The sequence below is a fragment of the Notamacropus eugenii genome, chromosome 2 (genome assembly GCF_028372415.1).
Source record: "Notamacropus eugenii isolate mMacEug1 chromosome 2, mMacEug1.pri_v2, whole genome shotgun sequence".
NCBI lineage: Eukaryota > Metazoa > Chordata > Mammalia > Diprotodontia > Macropodidae > Notamacropus > Notamacropus eugenii.
The window spans coordinates 237,413,081-237,429,494 of record NC_092873.1 but is presented as its reverse complement, the minus strand read 5'-3'; the positions used below and the strand labels follow the sequence as shown (position 1 = coordinate 237,429,494).

The window sequence follows — 16,414 nt, the reverse complement described above, 5'->3', positions numbered from 1 at the left end:
ATTTTCCATGTTGACCCCCTTCCCTATGAATTTTTTCATTTATTTTACTTGAATCACTGTGTCCTTCTCTATGTAGGTTTGCGTGTGATGATACTAGCAGCTGTGAAAGAAATGAATGTGAAGAAGGGAGCTTCCATCATTGCCATCTTCAAGTATGTCAGCACCATATACAGGTACGACGTACAGCGGAATCGGAGGCTTCTGAAGAAAAATTTGGAAAAATTAATTGCAGAACAAGTTGTGGAACAAGTCAAAGGTCATGGTTTGGCTGGATCTTTTAAACTGGGAAAGAATTATAAGGAACAGAAGACATGCGATAGAACTAAAAAACAGGTAAAATAATGAATTTTATTATTTTTGGAGTAAAGGGGCCCATTAACATCTTTTTTTTTTTCACCAATAAATATTAAAGTGTCTGTTCTCTGTTCATTGTTTTAGAAAGATATAGCATCTGCCTTTAGGAGGTTTTGAAGGTGAAGATTTAGTTTATAAAATACTAATGTATACTTTCTAATTCTGATTTGGATTTCCTTTTTCTTAATTGATTTGTGAATGTTTAAGTGGCAAGGCTGATGGTGTTTAAAATAACTAAATGTTTTGTTTTCATTGAGCCACGAATATCATTTTACTTTTAGGAAAAAATAATCGCTGAAATATTTGCAAATTGAAATGAATAGTTTCTTTATAAATAACTGTGTGTATATATTTGCAGACCCTAGTGTAGTCATTATATTTAATATGAAAGACATTCATCTTTTAAGAAGTAGCAAACCAAGAAGTTTTGGTTCATAAAGTGGTGGTTCTCAAGTATTTTAATCCTCTGCTATGACAGGGAAGATACCTTTAGATGATCGGTCTACCTTATTGTTCTTATTTGGTTTCTGAATGAAAACTTCCTTCAGATCAGTGCATTATGAGCCACTGCACTCTCTGCCATGAATTTTAGGGCTTCAAAAGTAGAGAAAGTAGAGGAGAAAGATCAAGTGACTGTCAAGTAAGGGGGTAAAAAGGATTGTACCTTTTGCTTTAAACAGCAGTTGAAGTATTTCTGTCAATGAAGTTGCAAGGAGTTAAGCGCTTCCCTCATCTTCTGTTCCTTCCTTCCTTTCCTCCCTGTCTCCTGTTCTTTCCTCCTTCCCTTCCTCCATTTTTTCCCTTCTCTCCTTTCTTTCTTTCCCTTCCTTTCTTCTTTCCTTCTTTCACCTGACTTAGCAGTACATCCTTACTTATTTTGGAAGACCAGGAAACCATTTAAGGATGTTTACGTGGCATGAGATAAAAACTGTTCTTGAATGATATTACTCAGGAGTAAGAGTAACAATGTTAGAAAATTGAAATTTTACTTAATAAAAAATAACCATTTGTATTTTTCTACTTTATTTCTATTTCCTCTAGATTTAGAGTGCCATTAAAAAACCCTTCTCTTTATTGATTTTGCAATAGGCAACAAAGAGTCCTAAAAAGAGTCAGAATAAACCTTCTGATGAAGAAAAACATCAATCAGAGAGTAATGACACAGTTTCTGAAAATAAGGGAGAAAAATCCCTATCATTGGACATGACTGAGGATGAGCATAATTATTGTGAGGTCAATAGATACCATGGTAGACTGAGGAAGAAACTTGACCAGCACTCGAATGAAAAACTTCAGCCTGAAGCTGAAGCATCAAATGCTGCTGATTTGCAAAGACACTGTCCTTCATCCAGTGATTGCCCAAGTACTCATGCTACTGTCTCTGAAAGTAAAACAGATTCTGAAGATAATATGAAGGACAAGGTATCTGAATCTCAAGACCATGCTGATTGTGAGAAACTACATGCCAATTCTGTAAGTCCCTTCAATACTTCTGAGTATCGCTTTGAGTGTATTTGTGGTGAACTTGGCCTAGTAGACTGTAAAGCCCGTGTTCAGTGTCTAAAGTGCCACCTGTGGCAACATGCAGAATGTGTGAACTACAAGGAGGAAAACTTGAAAATTAAGCCTTTTTACTGCCCCCATTGCCTAGTTGCAATGAAACCAGTTTCCACGGGAGCAACTTTGATCATCTCTCCAAGTTCAATCTGTCACCAGTGGGTGGATGAAATCAACAGACATGTGAGATCGTCTTCTCTTCAGGTCTTGGTAAGATGGTTGTCTTTTGAAAAGACAGAAAATATGGGGTTTTTTCCAGTTTCTCTGAAATGTTTGTAGAACCTTCCATATCTTTTAACCTACCAAAAGACTTTAGAATTAGATAATTGTAGAGGAATCTTAAAGCAGAAATTTTAAGGCAATTGTAAATAAATTTAGAAATAGGACTTATGGTTTTATATTGTTCTTTTTGAACAGTGGAAGCTCAAAAAGTAAAGCAGTTGAGTGGAAAGATGCAAAAAGCCAAAAAATATAGATGAATAGATCTTTATATATGCATTTAAGAATTCAGAATCTGTCATGCCATCTCAAGAAAACTTTAGTATTCATGTAATAAACTAATTGGAAAGTCCTAGGTGCAAAGGGGGATAATTCATATTTAGCCAGAAGTGGAAATACAGTATGATTAGGCATAAAATACTGTGTTTCTTTTGAATATTGGCAAAAGGAAAAAAGTTGCGTACTTTGGAAGATAAACATGTATACATGTGCTATGACAGCAGTCAATAAGCATATATTTTGAAAGATTTTAAATAAACAAGGAAATCTAAAAATCAAGCTTCTTTTTTATATATATGAATATGTGAAATATAGAATATACTTACCGTAAGTATGGGAACAAAAATGTAACACCCAAAGGCAGAATTTAAGGAATGCATTCCCAATTAGTTAATTGATTGTAATTGAGAAGTAACCAAAAATACAACTTTTTTGTTCTCCAACCTAAAAATCACCACAAAATTGAAAAGTGAGTAGTCTTTACTTCTCAATGCAATGATTTATTAATATTTCAGTGCACTGGTAGACTTGGAGGCAAGTCCATTTGGAGACAAGGACTGGATTCCATTTCTACCTCTGACTTTTGCTAGTTGTGTAACAATTGCTAGTTGTGTAACAATTAACTAATGTTTCTGAATGTCATAGTCTTTATCTGTACAATGGGGATCACATCTAAGTATTTACTTCATGGAACTGTGAGGATTAAATAATACATCTGAGATGTGTAAAACAATTTTTAAATGTCATACAAATACCAGCTATTGTTATTTTAGATATTTTATATTTTATAAAGTAATTGTCCATGGATACTAAACACTGAGATGATGAGTACACATGTAGTTTGGCTTTGTACAGTCATGTAAAGTGCTCTTTATACAATATCTTTTACTTTCTCTATTTCCCTACCTTCTAACTCCACCACTGTCTTCTTGAATTAGTTGATTAAAGCTCAAAGAACTTGTAACTTAAGGTCATATAGTTGTCATTAGGATGTTTTGAATTATTGTTTCTGTTTCATATAATTTTTCTGGCTTTTCTCATTGTTAGCTAACACTTCTTGCTCTCAATGTATATGTCATCTTCATTTAGTTATTTTTCTGTTGTGTCCTACCCTTCATGACTACATTTGGGGTTTTCTTGGCAAAGTACTGAAGTGGTTTGCCATTTTCTTCTCTAGCTCATTCTACAGATGAAGAAACATAAGCAAACAGGGTTAAGTCACTTGCCCAGGGTCACACAGTAAGTCTGAGGGCAGATTTGAATTCAGGAAGATTAGTCTTCCTGACTCTAGGCCTTGATGCTCTCTATCCATTGACCTACCTACCTATCCTGTATTTGTCATAGCAGTGGTTTTTACTCCTAATTTATTGCTTATACTCTATTTTGGGCTTAGAAAGTTTGTTAGAGTTGGGTATAAAATAAAAAGAAGTAAGGCTTAAATGAATAACCCAAGGTGTATGCATGAAATTTAATGCATGGACTTTATAAAATCTGTTTTACTTCTGAGAGTCTTTTTTTTTTCCACTTCCTGTTTTGCAGCTGTGTTCTAGATAAATGAGATTCCATGATAGCTCACTTCAACAGAGAATTACTTGTTTTTTGTTTATACTTCTTTTTTTAGAAGTTCATGATAAAAGATAACTCTATTAGGGTATATACCATACATTTCATGTCTCATTTTTTCCTATCTTATTCCCCAGAGTTTACTGATTATTTCCTTTGAGATTGTTTATATAATTAAAATACGTGTCAATATTGTCAAGTTTATATAATTAAAATATGTGTCAATATTGTCAAGTTAATAACTTTTCCCCCACAAGATATCTAACGACATAGTCGTATTCTTAAAAATCTAATGAATCACAAAGAATGTTGAAGGCTACTATAATGACTTTTTAAATTACATCTTTTGATAAACATTTATTGGTTAGGTTAAGACCAACTTAAATATAACATGTTAGTTAAATATATATAGACACCTGTTAAGTAGACAGATGGAATTTTCATCAGCTGATTAAAGTAACTACAAATATAAATATTACCCAAAGTCTTTGCTTTTTTGCTTTGCTTTGTCTTTTTTGATTTGAGTTATTAGCAAGAAAACTAAAGGAATGATATTAGGGGTTCATTTTAAAATATCATGTTTAACATATCAAGTTGTGCCACAGTATAGGAAGATACGCTGCATTCCAGATATTTCATTGTTAAGAGATACTATAAAAGAACAGCCCTAATGTAGCTAGAGTCCTGGGCTTCTGAGATGCAGGTATGAATCTAGCCTCCATTTGTGTCAGCTGTTAGAAATGGATAAATTACTCCAATTTTGATTTTCTTCATTTCTAAAATGAGAATCATAATGCTTGTCCCTATATTTAATAAAATGTAAAAACAAGCTGTTGTTATTGCAAATACTTAGTTTTATTCACAAACACAAGATAAAAATTGCCTTTAGTATATAGCTCATGAATACTTGTTTAGATGGGTTTGTGACCTCATCAAAATCAGTATATTCTACCAGTGCAGACCTCATAGTTTCTCATCAGTTCTGCCAGGCCTTCCCATCCTGTACAGTTCTCTGCCTTACCATTAAGCAAATCTTCTAGGATCCATCCAATTCACTTGAAGACTTTCCTTTGTTACTATTGTTGTGGTTTTTAAATATCTCAAGGAAATCATGCTTAACATTTGAATTCTTCTTTTGTTAACTTTTCTCAAAACCAGCCACCTCCTTTGCCAGTCATAAGTTTTTAATAGCATCTTTTCTGCCACTTCTTGGGTACCAGGTATTGTTATTAATAGCTACTGTGTATCTTTCCATTGCCATTTGGATCACTTGTAATTTTGATTTTTTCTGAGATTAAAAACCATCCATTCAAAGAAAGAGGTACCTTTTTTTTAGTGAGCCTGTTCAGTGCAAACTATTCACATCGCTTCCTAGAAACTTGGAATTGGAAGATACCTCAACAGCTATCTAATTTAATCCGTGCCCAAACAAGAGTCCTTTACAGCAAACCTGACATCTAGCTTATACCTGAAGACAATCAGTAAGGGTAACTCACTACCTCTTAAGCAGCCCATTTTACTTTTAGATGGCTTTGTTAGAAAGATTTTTCATTATAGCAAGCCTCTATTCACCATTTTACCACTTTGTTCCATCATTCCTCATTCTGCCCTACATGGCCTCTCCTTCTTCCACATAATGCTCCTCTTCCACATAACCCTCTCCCTCCCTCTTAGCCTTCTCCAGACTAATCATTTCCAGTTACTTCACTTTATCCTCCAATAGAATGTAAGATGTTTGAGAACAGGAACTGTTTCATTTTTTGGTTTTGTATCTCTAGTGATCCACTGAGTGCTTGACGTATACTAAGCATTTTAACAAATACTTTGTTGATTGACTGACTAAATGAATTTGTGGCTCTTCTCCATTGTGATTCCCCCCTGGATATCCTTCAGTTTCTCATGCTCTTTCCTAAAGTGTTTCTCCAAGAACTGGACAAAGTAGTTAAGATACATGTCTTAAGCAGCACAGAGTTCAATAGGACTGTCACGTGCCCTAGTGTTGGAAACTGTGCCTCTCTTATTGAAACCAAAGATTGAATCAGCTTTTGTAGCAACCAAGAAAGCACTTGTAAACTATAAAATGCTTTTTCAACTTTAGGCTACAAAAGCATTATTGCTGCTCTCCCTTTCAGATGAGCATTTTGCAACCCTTTTTTTTAGAGATGGCTGGGTCATGTTGGCATGACGGAGTCATTGAATGAAAAGGTTAACATGAGCTGGATAACACCTTTTAGATTGTACCCATTTTCTTAATGCCAGCTTTTGAGAAAATGTGGAGAAATCGGGGAGAAAGCAATGAAAATAATTAAAGTACAATAGGAAATTATAATCACAAAGCTAAAAAAAGGTTTATTCATTTTGAAGATAGGAAGGTAGATTGTAATAATAAGAATTCAGTTACATGAAGGGTGATGATAAATAAGAAGAGGAATCATCTAATATCCATATACCTGAAGGAAGAGCCAGAGGAAATAAGAAATCTCACTTTTCCTGGGAGTCTTTAATGAATCATCTTTATTTATTGTGGTTGGCTTTGGAGCCCTTCTTGTGTAGGAGAAATTGTACTCTGTAGTACAACATATCTGAACAAGGGCAAGTCACATAAATCTCTATGTATTTCTGTTTCCTCATGAAAAAAATGAGTGAGTTTCCTCATAAAGAAAATGAGAGAGTTGTGTTTAATGACCTCAGAGGCCTTACCAGCCTTAGAGATATCTTTTGATCCTCATAATGCTACTATGAGGTATAATGGTATAATTGGAACTCAAATCCAACACTTAGAATTCAGTACTCTTTCTATTTTACTCTCAATGCTCATGCTCCTTCCTGCATTTTGATGCAGTATATAATCTCAAAACAGGTATGATGAACCAAGAAAGTGTGTGACTCTTACTGATAATATTTATTGTCTGAAAGTTTAAAGATTTTTTTTTCCATATCTTATCTATAAGTCTTTCTGTTTCTGTGTCTTTGCTAATAATTATCCAGGTGTATCAAGGGGTGAAGAAACATGGCTTCTTACAGCCTCACATGTTGGCAGAGCAGGATGTAGTTATCACTACCTATGATGTCCTTCGGTCAGAATTGAATTATGTAGATATCCCCCACAGCAACAGTGAGGATGGACGTCGCTTCCGAAATCAGAAGCGGTATATGGCCATACCAAGTCCTCTGGTAGCAGTGGAATGGTGGAGGATCTGTCTGGATGAAGCTCAGATGGTTGAGTGTACCACAGCAAAGGTGAGAAATACTCATGGAAAAGCTTTAGTATGCACAGGGGCTGGGGAGGGGGATTCCTTATTATCTCTGTTTAGCATTTAATTTCCTAGAAAATGAAATTCCTTCTCATAATATAGCATGTATGCACAACAACCCAGAATGTTGTCTCATTAGTCCCAGGTTTGTAGATATATGTTTTATATTTCTTCATATCTTAGGCTATGTGATTATGACCAAAAGGTATTTATCAGTTTTTACTTGCCAGTATAAAGACTTGAATCATTTTGTATCTGTGTCCAATAGATTGAAGTAAAATGCAATTCAGAATAGAAAAAAAATCTGTTTTAAGGAGTATTCACAATCATGTCTGCTCATTGTAGAAGCTCATTTGGTAGGATTAAATAGTATGATTTCAAGCTGACTGTTAATTGGTGATTCTAGGGAGACCACTTTGAGGCAGAATTGTTGCTTTAAAGGAAAACAGTCTGATTTAACTCACTAAAATGACAAGAGAGGGAGAGAGAAAGAAATATATGGATATAAATATTTGTATGATTACCTCAGGCTATTTATTTAACTTCCCAGAATTTTATAGTATAGCCTGAACTGAATTTGTGATTGTGAATCTACTAAGTGATTATGCATTGAACAAAATATATATATATATATATATACATACACACACACATATATATGTATATACACATATATATATACATATAGTTTCAGTTAAATGTAATAGCAACATATGTCTAATTTGCAGTACAAACATTCATGAGATTTTTCCTGAGTCATTTGCTCTTGACTCCTTGCTTTTTTCACATAATTTGTTTATTATTCCTATTCCCTTTCATTAGGCTGCTGAAATGGCTCTGCGCTTGAGTGGAATCAATCGCTGGTGTGTCAGTGGCACTCCAGTACAGAGAGGATTAGAAGGTGAAGGAGAATTTGCTTATGTGTTGTGTTCTCTTCTTTTTGTATTAGTGTGCTTATTAGTTTGAGAGGATTAACTTTTTTGTGGAAAATTTTAATTATATATTACAACAGTACTTATATTTTCACTGAAAGTAATGAAACTAAATTTTATTCAGATGGTTGTCTCTTTTTCAACTTATTACTCATACATAAATATAAAGGTTTTTTAAAAATAAGCTCAAGGATGAATTTTCATTTTGAAGATGAGATCTTTGATTATGAGACAACAAATTTATATTCCTCCATGTTGTTCTAAAAATAATAACTGTAACACACTTTTTAATAATGCAGTATTCCAAAGATCTTCATTACCCAAAACTGATTCCCATCATGCTATTGGAGCATAATTGGAACTTAAGCATTCCAAAGTCTTTTGATAGCAGACAAATATTAGAACCTGTAAAAAAAAAAAGTAAAATTGTGTGTTTGTGTGTATGTGTGTGTACACATGATTTTGTTGTCATTTCAACATTAAAAGTATTCTTGCTTTGTGAAAATAAATTGCAGACACAAAGCACTACTTTACTAAAAGTATTTTTGTACCTAACATGTAAAAATTCTAAAAATAACTTTGGAATATATTCAAAGTTGAGTAATAATGTTCTCTAGGAAGTAGTGAAGAATAGCAACTTAATTTATTTTACTTGCTCCTAGAAGGTAGTAGAATAGGAATAGGAATAAGAACTTGAATAGGGACTGTATGTAGGGAATTTCAGAATGAGGAATTACCCTCCAACTGTGTAAGTCAGCACCTCTGCAATTTACAGTCTTGGAGGACCACTTAGAGCACTCAGAGGTAAGTGGCTGGCCCAGGGTCATAGAACCGGTGTGTTGCAGATGGGAGACATAAATCTAGGTGTACCCAACTCTGCCTGAGGCAACATGTACATAAAAAGTAGCTTTGTGGAGTATCTTGCTTCCTCCCAGTGTTGTTAAAGTACAATGAAAGTAGCTTGAATATCTACTTGTATTTGAGCCTTTCTACCTAGAAAATCAGATTTTCTAACTATTAGCTTTTTCAGAGTTAGAAGGGTCTTCAGAGGCTGTTACAGTTTCCCACTTTATATGGGAATTCCTCTTTTTTAAAAAAAATTAACGTATTTAGTTTTAGTTTTCAACATTCACTTCCATAAGATTTTGAATTTTAAATTTTTTCCCCCTTCCCAAGATGGCATGCAGTCTGATATAGGCTCTACATATACATTCACATTAAACATATTTTCACATTAGACATGTCGTAAAGAATTAGAACCAGTGGGAGGAACCACAAGAAAGAAGAAACAAAAAAAAGAGAGAGCAAATAATAAGCTTTGATCTGCATTCAGATTCCAAAGTTCTTTCCCTGGATGTCATAGTATTTTCCTTCATCAGTCTTTTGGAGTTGTCTTAGATTGTGGCATTCCTGAAGAGAGCTAAATTTATTAGTCAATCCCACAATGTTGCTGTTACTGTGTACAATATTCTCCTGGTTCTGCTCACTTCACTCAACAAGGAATTCCCCTTTCTAACCTCCTTGAGGGATTATCATCCATCTTCTGTTAAAGTACTTCCAGTGTTGGGTGGAGCCAAGATGATGGAGTAAAAGCATGGACTTGCTAGAGCTCTCCCCTCAAGCCCAGCCAAATACCTGTAAAAAATGACTCTAAACAAATTCTAGAGCTGCAGAACCCATAGAATGATGGAGTGAAGCACATCTCTAGCCCAAGAGTCTGGTAGGCTGACGGGAAGTATCTTATCACACCACACTGGAAGCAGAGGGCAGTCCAGCATGGGCCACGCCGGGACAGATTGGACCTGAGCAGGCCTCAAGGGGACTGAATCTTTGGCACCTGTGGTGGTTTCCAAACTTCATGACTGCAAAATGGGAAGGACAAATTGGAAGGTCAGTGGAAAAAACCTGTGGCACCTATGTGAGAGAGTAGAGTGGTCCAGCCCCAGTGCCAGGATGTTAGGCCTGCAGCAGCAGGGGCAGGGGTGGCATCAGCAGCTGTTTCTGGAGCTCTAGGACCACAGATTGTAGGGGGGGAATCAAGTGACTGACAGTACCTCCCCTCTACTCCCAAGCCCCACTGGAAGCAGAGAACTACCTTGACAAAGAGCTCAAAAGTCAAGTTAATGGCTGGGAAAATGAGCAAAAACCAGAAAAAGAATCAGAGTATAAAATCTTACTTTGGTGATAAGGAAGACTAAAATATACAAACAGAAGAAGTCACCAAAGTCAAAGCTCCTATATCCAAAGCCTCCAACAAAAGTAAGAATTGGTGGGTCATGGAAGAGCTCAAAAAGGATTTTGAAAATCAGTTAAGAGAAGTAGAGGAAAAATTGGGAAGAGAAATGAGAGCGATGCAAGAAAATTATGAAAATCAAGTCAACTGCTTGTTAAAGGAGACCCAAAAAAATGCTAAAGAAAATAACACTTTAAAAAATCAACTAACCCAAATGACAAGAGATCCAAAAAGCCAAGAAGGAGAAGAATACCTTAAAAAGAAAAATTGATTAGATGGAAAAGGAGTTCCAAAAGAGCATTGAAGAAAATAATTCCTTAAAGATTAGAATGGAGCAGATGGAAACTAATTAGATGGAAGCTAATGACTTTATGAAAAATCAAGAATTATAAAACAAAACCAAAAGAATGAAAAAAATAGCTGACAGTATGAACTATGTCACTGGAAAAACAACTGACCTGGAAAGTAGATCCAGGAGAGACAATTTAAAAATTTATTGGAATACCTGAAAGTCATGATCAAAGAAAGAGCCTAGACATCGTCTTTCAAGAACTTATCAAGGAAAACTGCCCTAAGATTCTAGAATCAGAGGGTAAAATAGATATTGGAAGAATCCACCGATTGCCTCTTGAAAGAGATCCCAAAGGAAAACTTCTAGGAATATTGTAACCAAATTTGAGAACTCCCAGGTCAAGGAGAAAATATTGCAAGCAGCCAGCAAGAAACAATTCTATTGTGAAAATACAATCAGGATAACACAAGATCTAGCAGCTTCTACATTGAAAGGTTTGGAATATGGATATTCCAAAAGTCAAAGGAGCTAGGATTAAAACCAAGAATCACCTACCCAGAAAAACTGAGTATAACACTGAAGGGGAAAAAAATGTTCATTCAATGAAATAGAGAACTTTCAAGCATTCTTGATGAAAAAACCAGAGCTGAATAGAAAATTTGACTTTCAGACACAAGAATCAAGAGAAGCATGAAAAGGCAAACAGGAAAGACAAATCATAAGGGATTTACTAAAGTTGAATTGTTTGCATTTCTATATGAAAAGATAATATTTGTAACTCTTGAGACTTTTCTCAGTATTAGGGTAGTTGGACATATCTGTACAGGTAGAGGGCAGAGGGTGAGTTGAATAGGAAGGGATGATATCTAAAAAAATAAAATCAAGGGGTGAGAGAGGAATATATTGGGAGGAGAAAGGGAGAAATGGAATGGGGTAAACTATTTCCTACATAAAAGAAGCAAGAAAAAGCTTTTTCAATGGGGTGGAAAGGAGAGGAAAAGAGTGAAACCCTCATTGGATTTGGCTTAAGGAGGGAATAATATGCACACTCAATTTGTGGTGAAAAATCTACCTTACACTACAGGGAAGTAGGAGAGAAAGGGATGTGGGGTGGGGGAAGGATGAAAGAAGGGAGGGGAAATGAGAGGAGTGAATAATTAGAAATAAACACTTTTGAGGAGAACAAGGTCAAAAGAGAGAATAGAATAAATGGGGAACAGGATAGGATGGAGGGAAATATAATTAATCTTTAACACCATGACTTTTATGGAAGTCTTTTGCATAACTACACATGTATAACCTATGTTGAATTGTTTGCCTTCTCAGTGGGGATGGGTGGGGAGAGAGGAAGAGAGAGAGGTTGGAACTCAGAGTTTTAAAAATGAATGTTAAAAATTGTTTTTAGATGCAACTGGAAATAAGTATACAGGCAATGGGGTATAGTAATCTGTCTTGCCCTACAAGAAAATAGAGGGGATAGGGATTAGAGAAGGGAGGTGTGTGATGGAAGGGAGGGCAGATTGGAGGAAAGGGTAATCAAAATGCATGATGTCTTGGGGTTGGTGGAGGGGAGAGATGGGGAGAAAATTTGGAACTCAAAATCATGTGGAAGTGAATGTTGAAAACTAAAAATTTTTTTTTAAAGTGCTTCCAGTGTTGAGTAGTAAACTACCTTACTAGGCTGCCCATTTTTTTTTTGAATGGCTCAAATTGTTAGGAAATTCTTCCTTTATTTTGACCAACAGTCTCCTTCCTTGTAATCTCCTTTTCCCAGTAATTTCTATTATTTGTTCTTAATTCTGCTCCTCTTCCCAAAATATAAAGTGTAGTCCTAATCCGTCTTGTGCATGATAATCCTTTAGACACCGAAAGCTGACCAGTATATTGCAATCTAACTCTTATCCCTAAATTAAGTGTCTCTAAATTCTTCCAACAGTTTTTTTATGGTTGAATTCAAGACACTCATTAACTTATTTAAGAAGGAAGAAAATAGACATTTAAGCATTTACTATGTGCAAAATATGTGCCAAATGCTAGGGATATAAATATAAGCCAAAAGAAAGTACCTCAGCTCCTTAAGAGGCAAGGTATCTGGCTTTGGAGGCATGATTTTGAAGTTCGGGAGCCACAAACAGGGTGCAGAATGATGGCAGGGAAATTGCAGCTAGCTAGCCTGGGCTCCTCCACAAAATGAAGTAGGTCTACTCAGAAGGGAGTGGATCTTCCAGAGATAATGCTCCATATTAAGAAGACATGGTTGCATGTTCCAGAGTACCAAGGGGCCCCAGGCACTGAGAGAAGTTCTAAGTAAAACAGCATATTTTGGAATTCTAGGAACCAGGAACAGGGTTGGGAAGCTTATGATGTTGAAAGTAACAATCAAATCCCAAAAACAGTTATTAGAGTCACACAGCTCGTAAGTATCTTAGGGCCAGCTTTGAACTCTGTCTTTCTGACTTCAAGTTCAGCACTCTTATCTGCTGCACCACCCAGCTACAGAAGATGACAGAGGATGAATACAAAAGCATATCACAATTCCATAAAAGTATCCAGTGCTCAAGCCAGCATGAGCTGAGGCTGATGCTAAGGACAAACAAAAGGATGTTTTTTGGTTTTGTTGTATCTATATAGGGAAAAAGAAGGTACTTTAAGAAGGGTTGACAGTTATAACAATAAGAGAGAATGCAGATGTGTGCAATTATTATTTAGTATCATATGATCCTATAAGAATATTTTCAGAAGTGTTAAAGTTCATCCGACTTTACGCCCCTTCCTGACTTTTCATCAACTGATAATTTGAGAAGCATGCCTTTTTTATGTCTTCATCTGAGTTAGTGATATGAAAATATCTGTGTGGGCATAAAATAGGGCAAGAGTCCTATAACGCACAGCTAACTTATGTGCAATTTCATATATTCCTTCAAAAAGTACTTGTTAAGTACCTATTGGGTGAAGAGCTTTCTGCTAGGCATCAAAACAGAAATAAAGTATCCCTGATCCATGCTCTTGTTGAGTTGACAGTCTAGGATGGTGATGGGCAAATAGAACAAATGTAATAGACAATATTTTGTATAGGTGCTTTAGAGAACTGCAAAACAAATTACTGTCTGATGCCCTATATGATTGTTTTGGAATGACACCTTTGAATAAGGTGTCATTTTGATGAAACTTTATAAAATGGGTGGGATTACTGAACAGCCTAAAAGAGAGGAAGAAATGGTATTGTGAGCATAGAGAGCATTCAGAACAAAGGCATGCAAATAGAACAGCACTGTGTGGGGCTAGAGGAAAGGGGAATTAAGAGCAGTCCTATTTGTTTGGAGGAGAGTAATATGAAATATGAAGCTAGAAAGTTTGTCATTCCAGATTGTCAGGGCTGGCATCGATCAGTTAATCAACATTCCTTGGGTTCTTTGTTCAAATACCATACCTTTCTGGTTATTATTCACCCCAGATTTATTTACGTTACAGATTAGGAGCTTATGAGGTATAGTGTCAGATGCCCAACTGAAATCAAGGTATTCTCCATCCATAACATTCTTCTGATCAACTATTCTAGTGACATTATCAAAATAGGAAAGGAGATTTATTTGACACGTTTATTTATAATTAACCCAAGATGGTGCCTTTTTGTATAACAACTTGTTTGCATTAGCGTTCACAAAGTATCTATTTAGTCTTTGAGAAGCAAAGTATTTGAGCATGCCCATAATGACTGCCTGTTTAACGCAATCACAGATGGTTTGTAAAGTATGTTATATGGGAGAGATAACCTCTTCACATTGGATATTAGTTCTAAATTTATTGTAAGATGATATGAAATTTTGGCTCTTGGGGCTTCTGAGATGTGAAATTAATCCTGAAATATGTGATCCCAAGCCTAGGAGGGATTCATTTGTTTTTTTAGCACAAATTAAGCATATTATCATGTGCAACATATTCTGCTAGTCTCTGGAGGACATACAAAAGATAAAGATGATGTAGTTTCTGCCCTAAAGGAGCTTGGTAAGACATGTATGCAAAAATATACTGCACATTTGAAAATTGTTAAGTGCATAAGGAGAGACAGCATGGCATGATGGATAGAGAGCTGACTTTAGAGCCAGAAAGACCCAGCATATCTGGCATGTACTGGCTGGGTGATACAAAGAAAGTCTCTTAGCATTTTAGTGCTCTGGAACTGAATCATCTGGGAACCCCCTACATCAGTGAAATCACAAATCCAAACCCTGTCCTTTTTCCTCTACATAACACATAAGAGAAATTTTTAAAAAGCAAGAGTTATGATTTTAGATGGGAGTGAGGTTGCCATAGTCCAGAGGGCATGGCGGATAGTCCATTTTGTCTGCAGCATAGTGAATTTAAGAAAAAAACATGTGAGGCAAGGCTGCAAACATGGGTTGTAGTCAGATTTGAATGTCAGGCTAGGGCAGCCCTACTTTGTTCTGTAGATAAAGGAGAGTAAGTTTTTGAGCTGTGGATGGAGACAAGAATAATTTCTGTATCAACAAGATTAATTTGGCAGTAGTATGTAGGATCAATAAGAGAATAAAGAGATTAGGAGCAGAGAAGCTACTGCAGTAGTTCAAGTAGTTCAGGTAAAGGTAATAGGATCAAAGGTCCTGTTACCAAAGGAGATGGATACAGGCTCACTACTGTTGTGAAGACGAGATCCACAGGATTTGTTTACTAATTGAATATGTTTTACCAATTGACTGTGGAACGAGAGAAAAAGCTATCAGATAATTCTGAGATTGGGAAAATGTTGGTTCCAGTGACAAATAGGAGAAATCAAAAAAAGAAAATAAATTTTTGGTGAAGTGGTGATAAATTCACTTTAAGCTAGATTGGCTTGAAGTGCCTGCGGAACATAACTGGGAAATTAAAGGCAGTAATTTAAGAGGCCACTATAAGGAGCAAAGTGTATGGTAGAAAAATCAGTGAGTTTGGCACACTCTGTTCTAATTCTGGCTTTGTCACTAATTAGCAGTTTGACCATAATCCAAGTTGTTTTATCTTTCTGTGCCTGTTTCCTCATTTTCCCGAAATGATTTATAATTGCTAATCTTGTTTGTTGTAAGGATAGAGGAATATACATTATGAAATCAAAGATGAAAAATTAGAAGGGATGTTAGATGTGGAAAAAGCCCTTTGAAAAAAGTTTAAAGTGTTTAAATATAGCTGGTAATGTTATAAATAGTATTTGTTGTAAACTACTTTTCTAGAATATATTTCTGAGCAGAAAGTGTGTTTGTATATTAGAAAGAGCATTGTGTATATAGTCAGGATACCTGTGTTTGTGTCTTGGCTCGAACATCAAGTATATGTGACTTTGGGTAAATAATCTGGACTTTTAGTTCTTCATCACAGTCAGTCAGTAAGCCTCATTGAAGCATTTTCTGAGTGCCAGATGACTCTTAAGTGGTGGAAATTTAAAAAACAAATAAAGGTAAACATATGACCACAGTACTCAATGGATTTACATTCTGATGAGAAAGACAACATGCAGATAACTATGTACGTATAAATTAATACACAGTGTAAATAGAAAGTGATCTTGGAAGGAAGGACTAGCAGCCAGAGGACTGACAGAAATTTGCCAGAGGTGGAATTTGAGCTGATTCTTTAAAGAAGCCAGAAAAGTCAGGATGCACATATAAGGGGAGTGAGCATTCTAGGCATGCAGGACAGCCACCACAAATGCATGGAGTCAGAAGATGGAATGTCATTG

General features: G+C 35.7%; 1 protein-coding gene across 3 annotated transcripts in view; it reads left to right on the top strand.

The window, feature by feature from the left end:
- SHPRH (SNF2 histone linker PHD RING helicase) overlaps positions 1-16,414 on the top strand; it is a 124,149-nt gene that overhangs the window by 31,933 nt on the left and 75,802 nt on the right. For all 3 annotated transcript variants that reach the window (XM_072643640.1, XM_072643638.1, XM_072643639.1), the window contains exons 8-11: positions 77-333; positions 1,444-2,121; positions 6,961-7,212; positions 8,049-8,127. In XM_072643640.1, the coding sequence (XP_072499741.1) occupies positions 77-333; positions 1,444-2,121; positions 6,961-7,212; positions 8,049-8,127 (1,266 nt within the window). The remainder of the gene's footprint in view (positions 1-76; positions 334-1,443; positions 2,122-6,960; positions 7,213-8,048; positions 8,128-16,414) is intronic.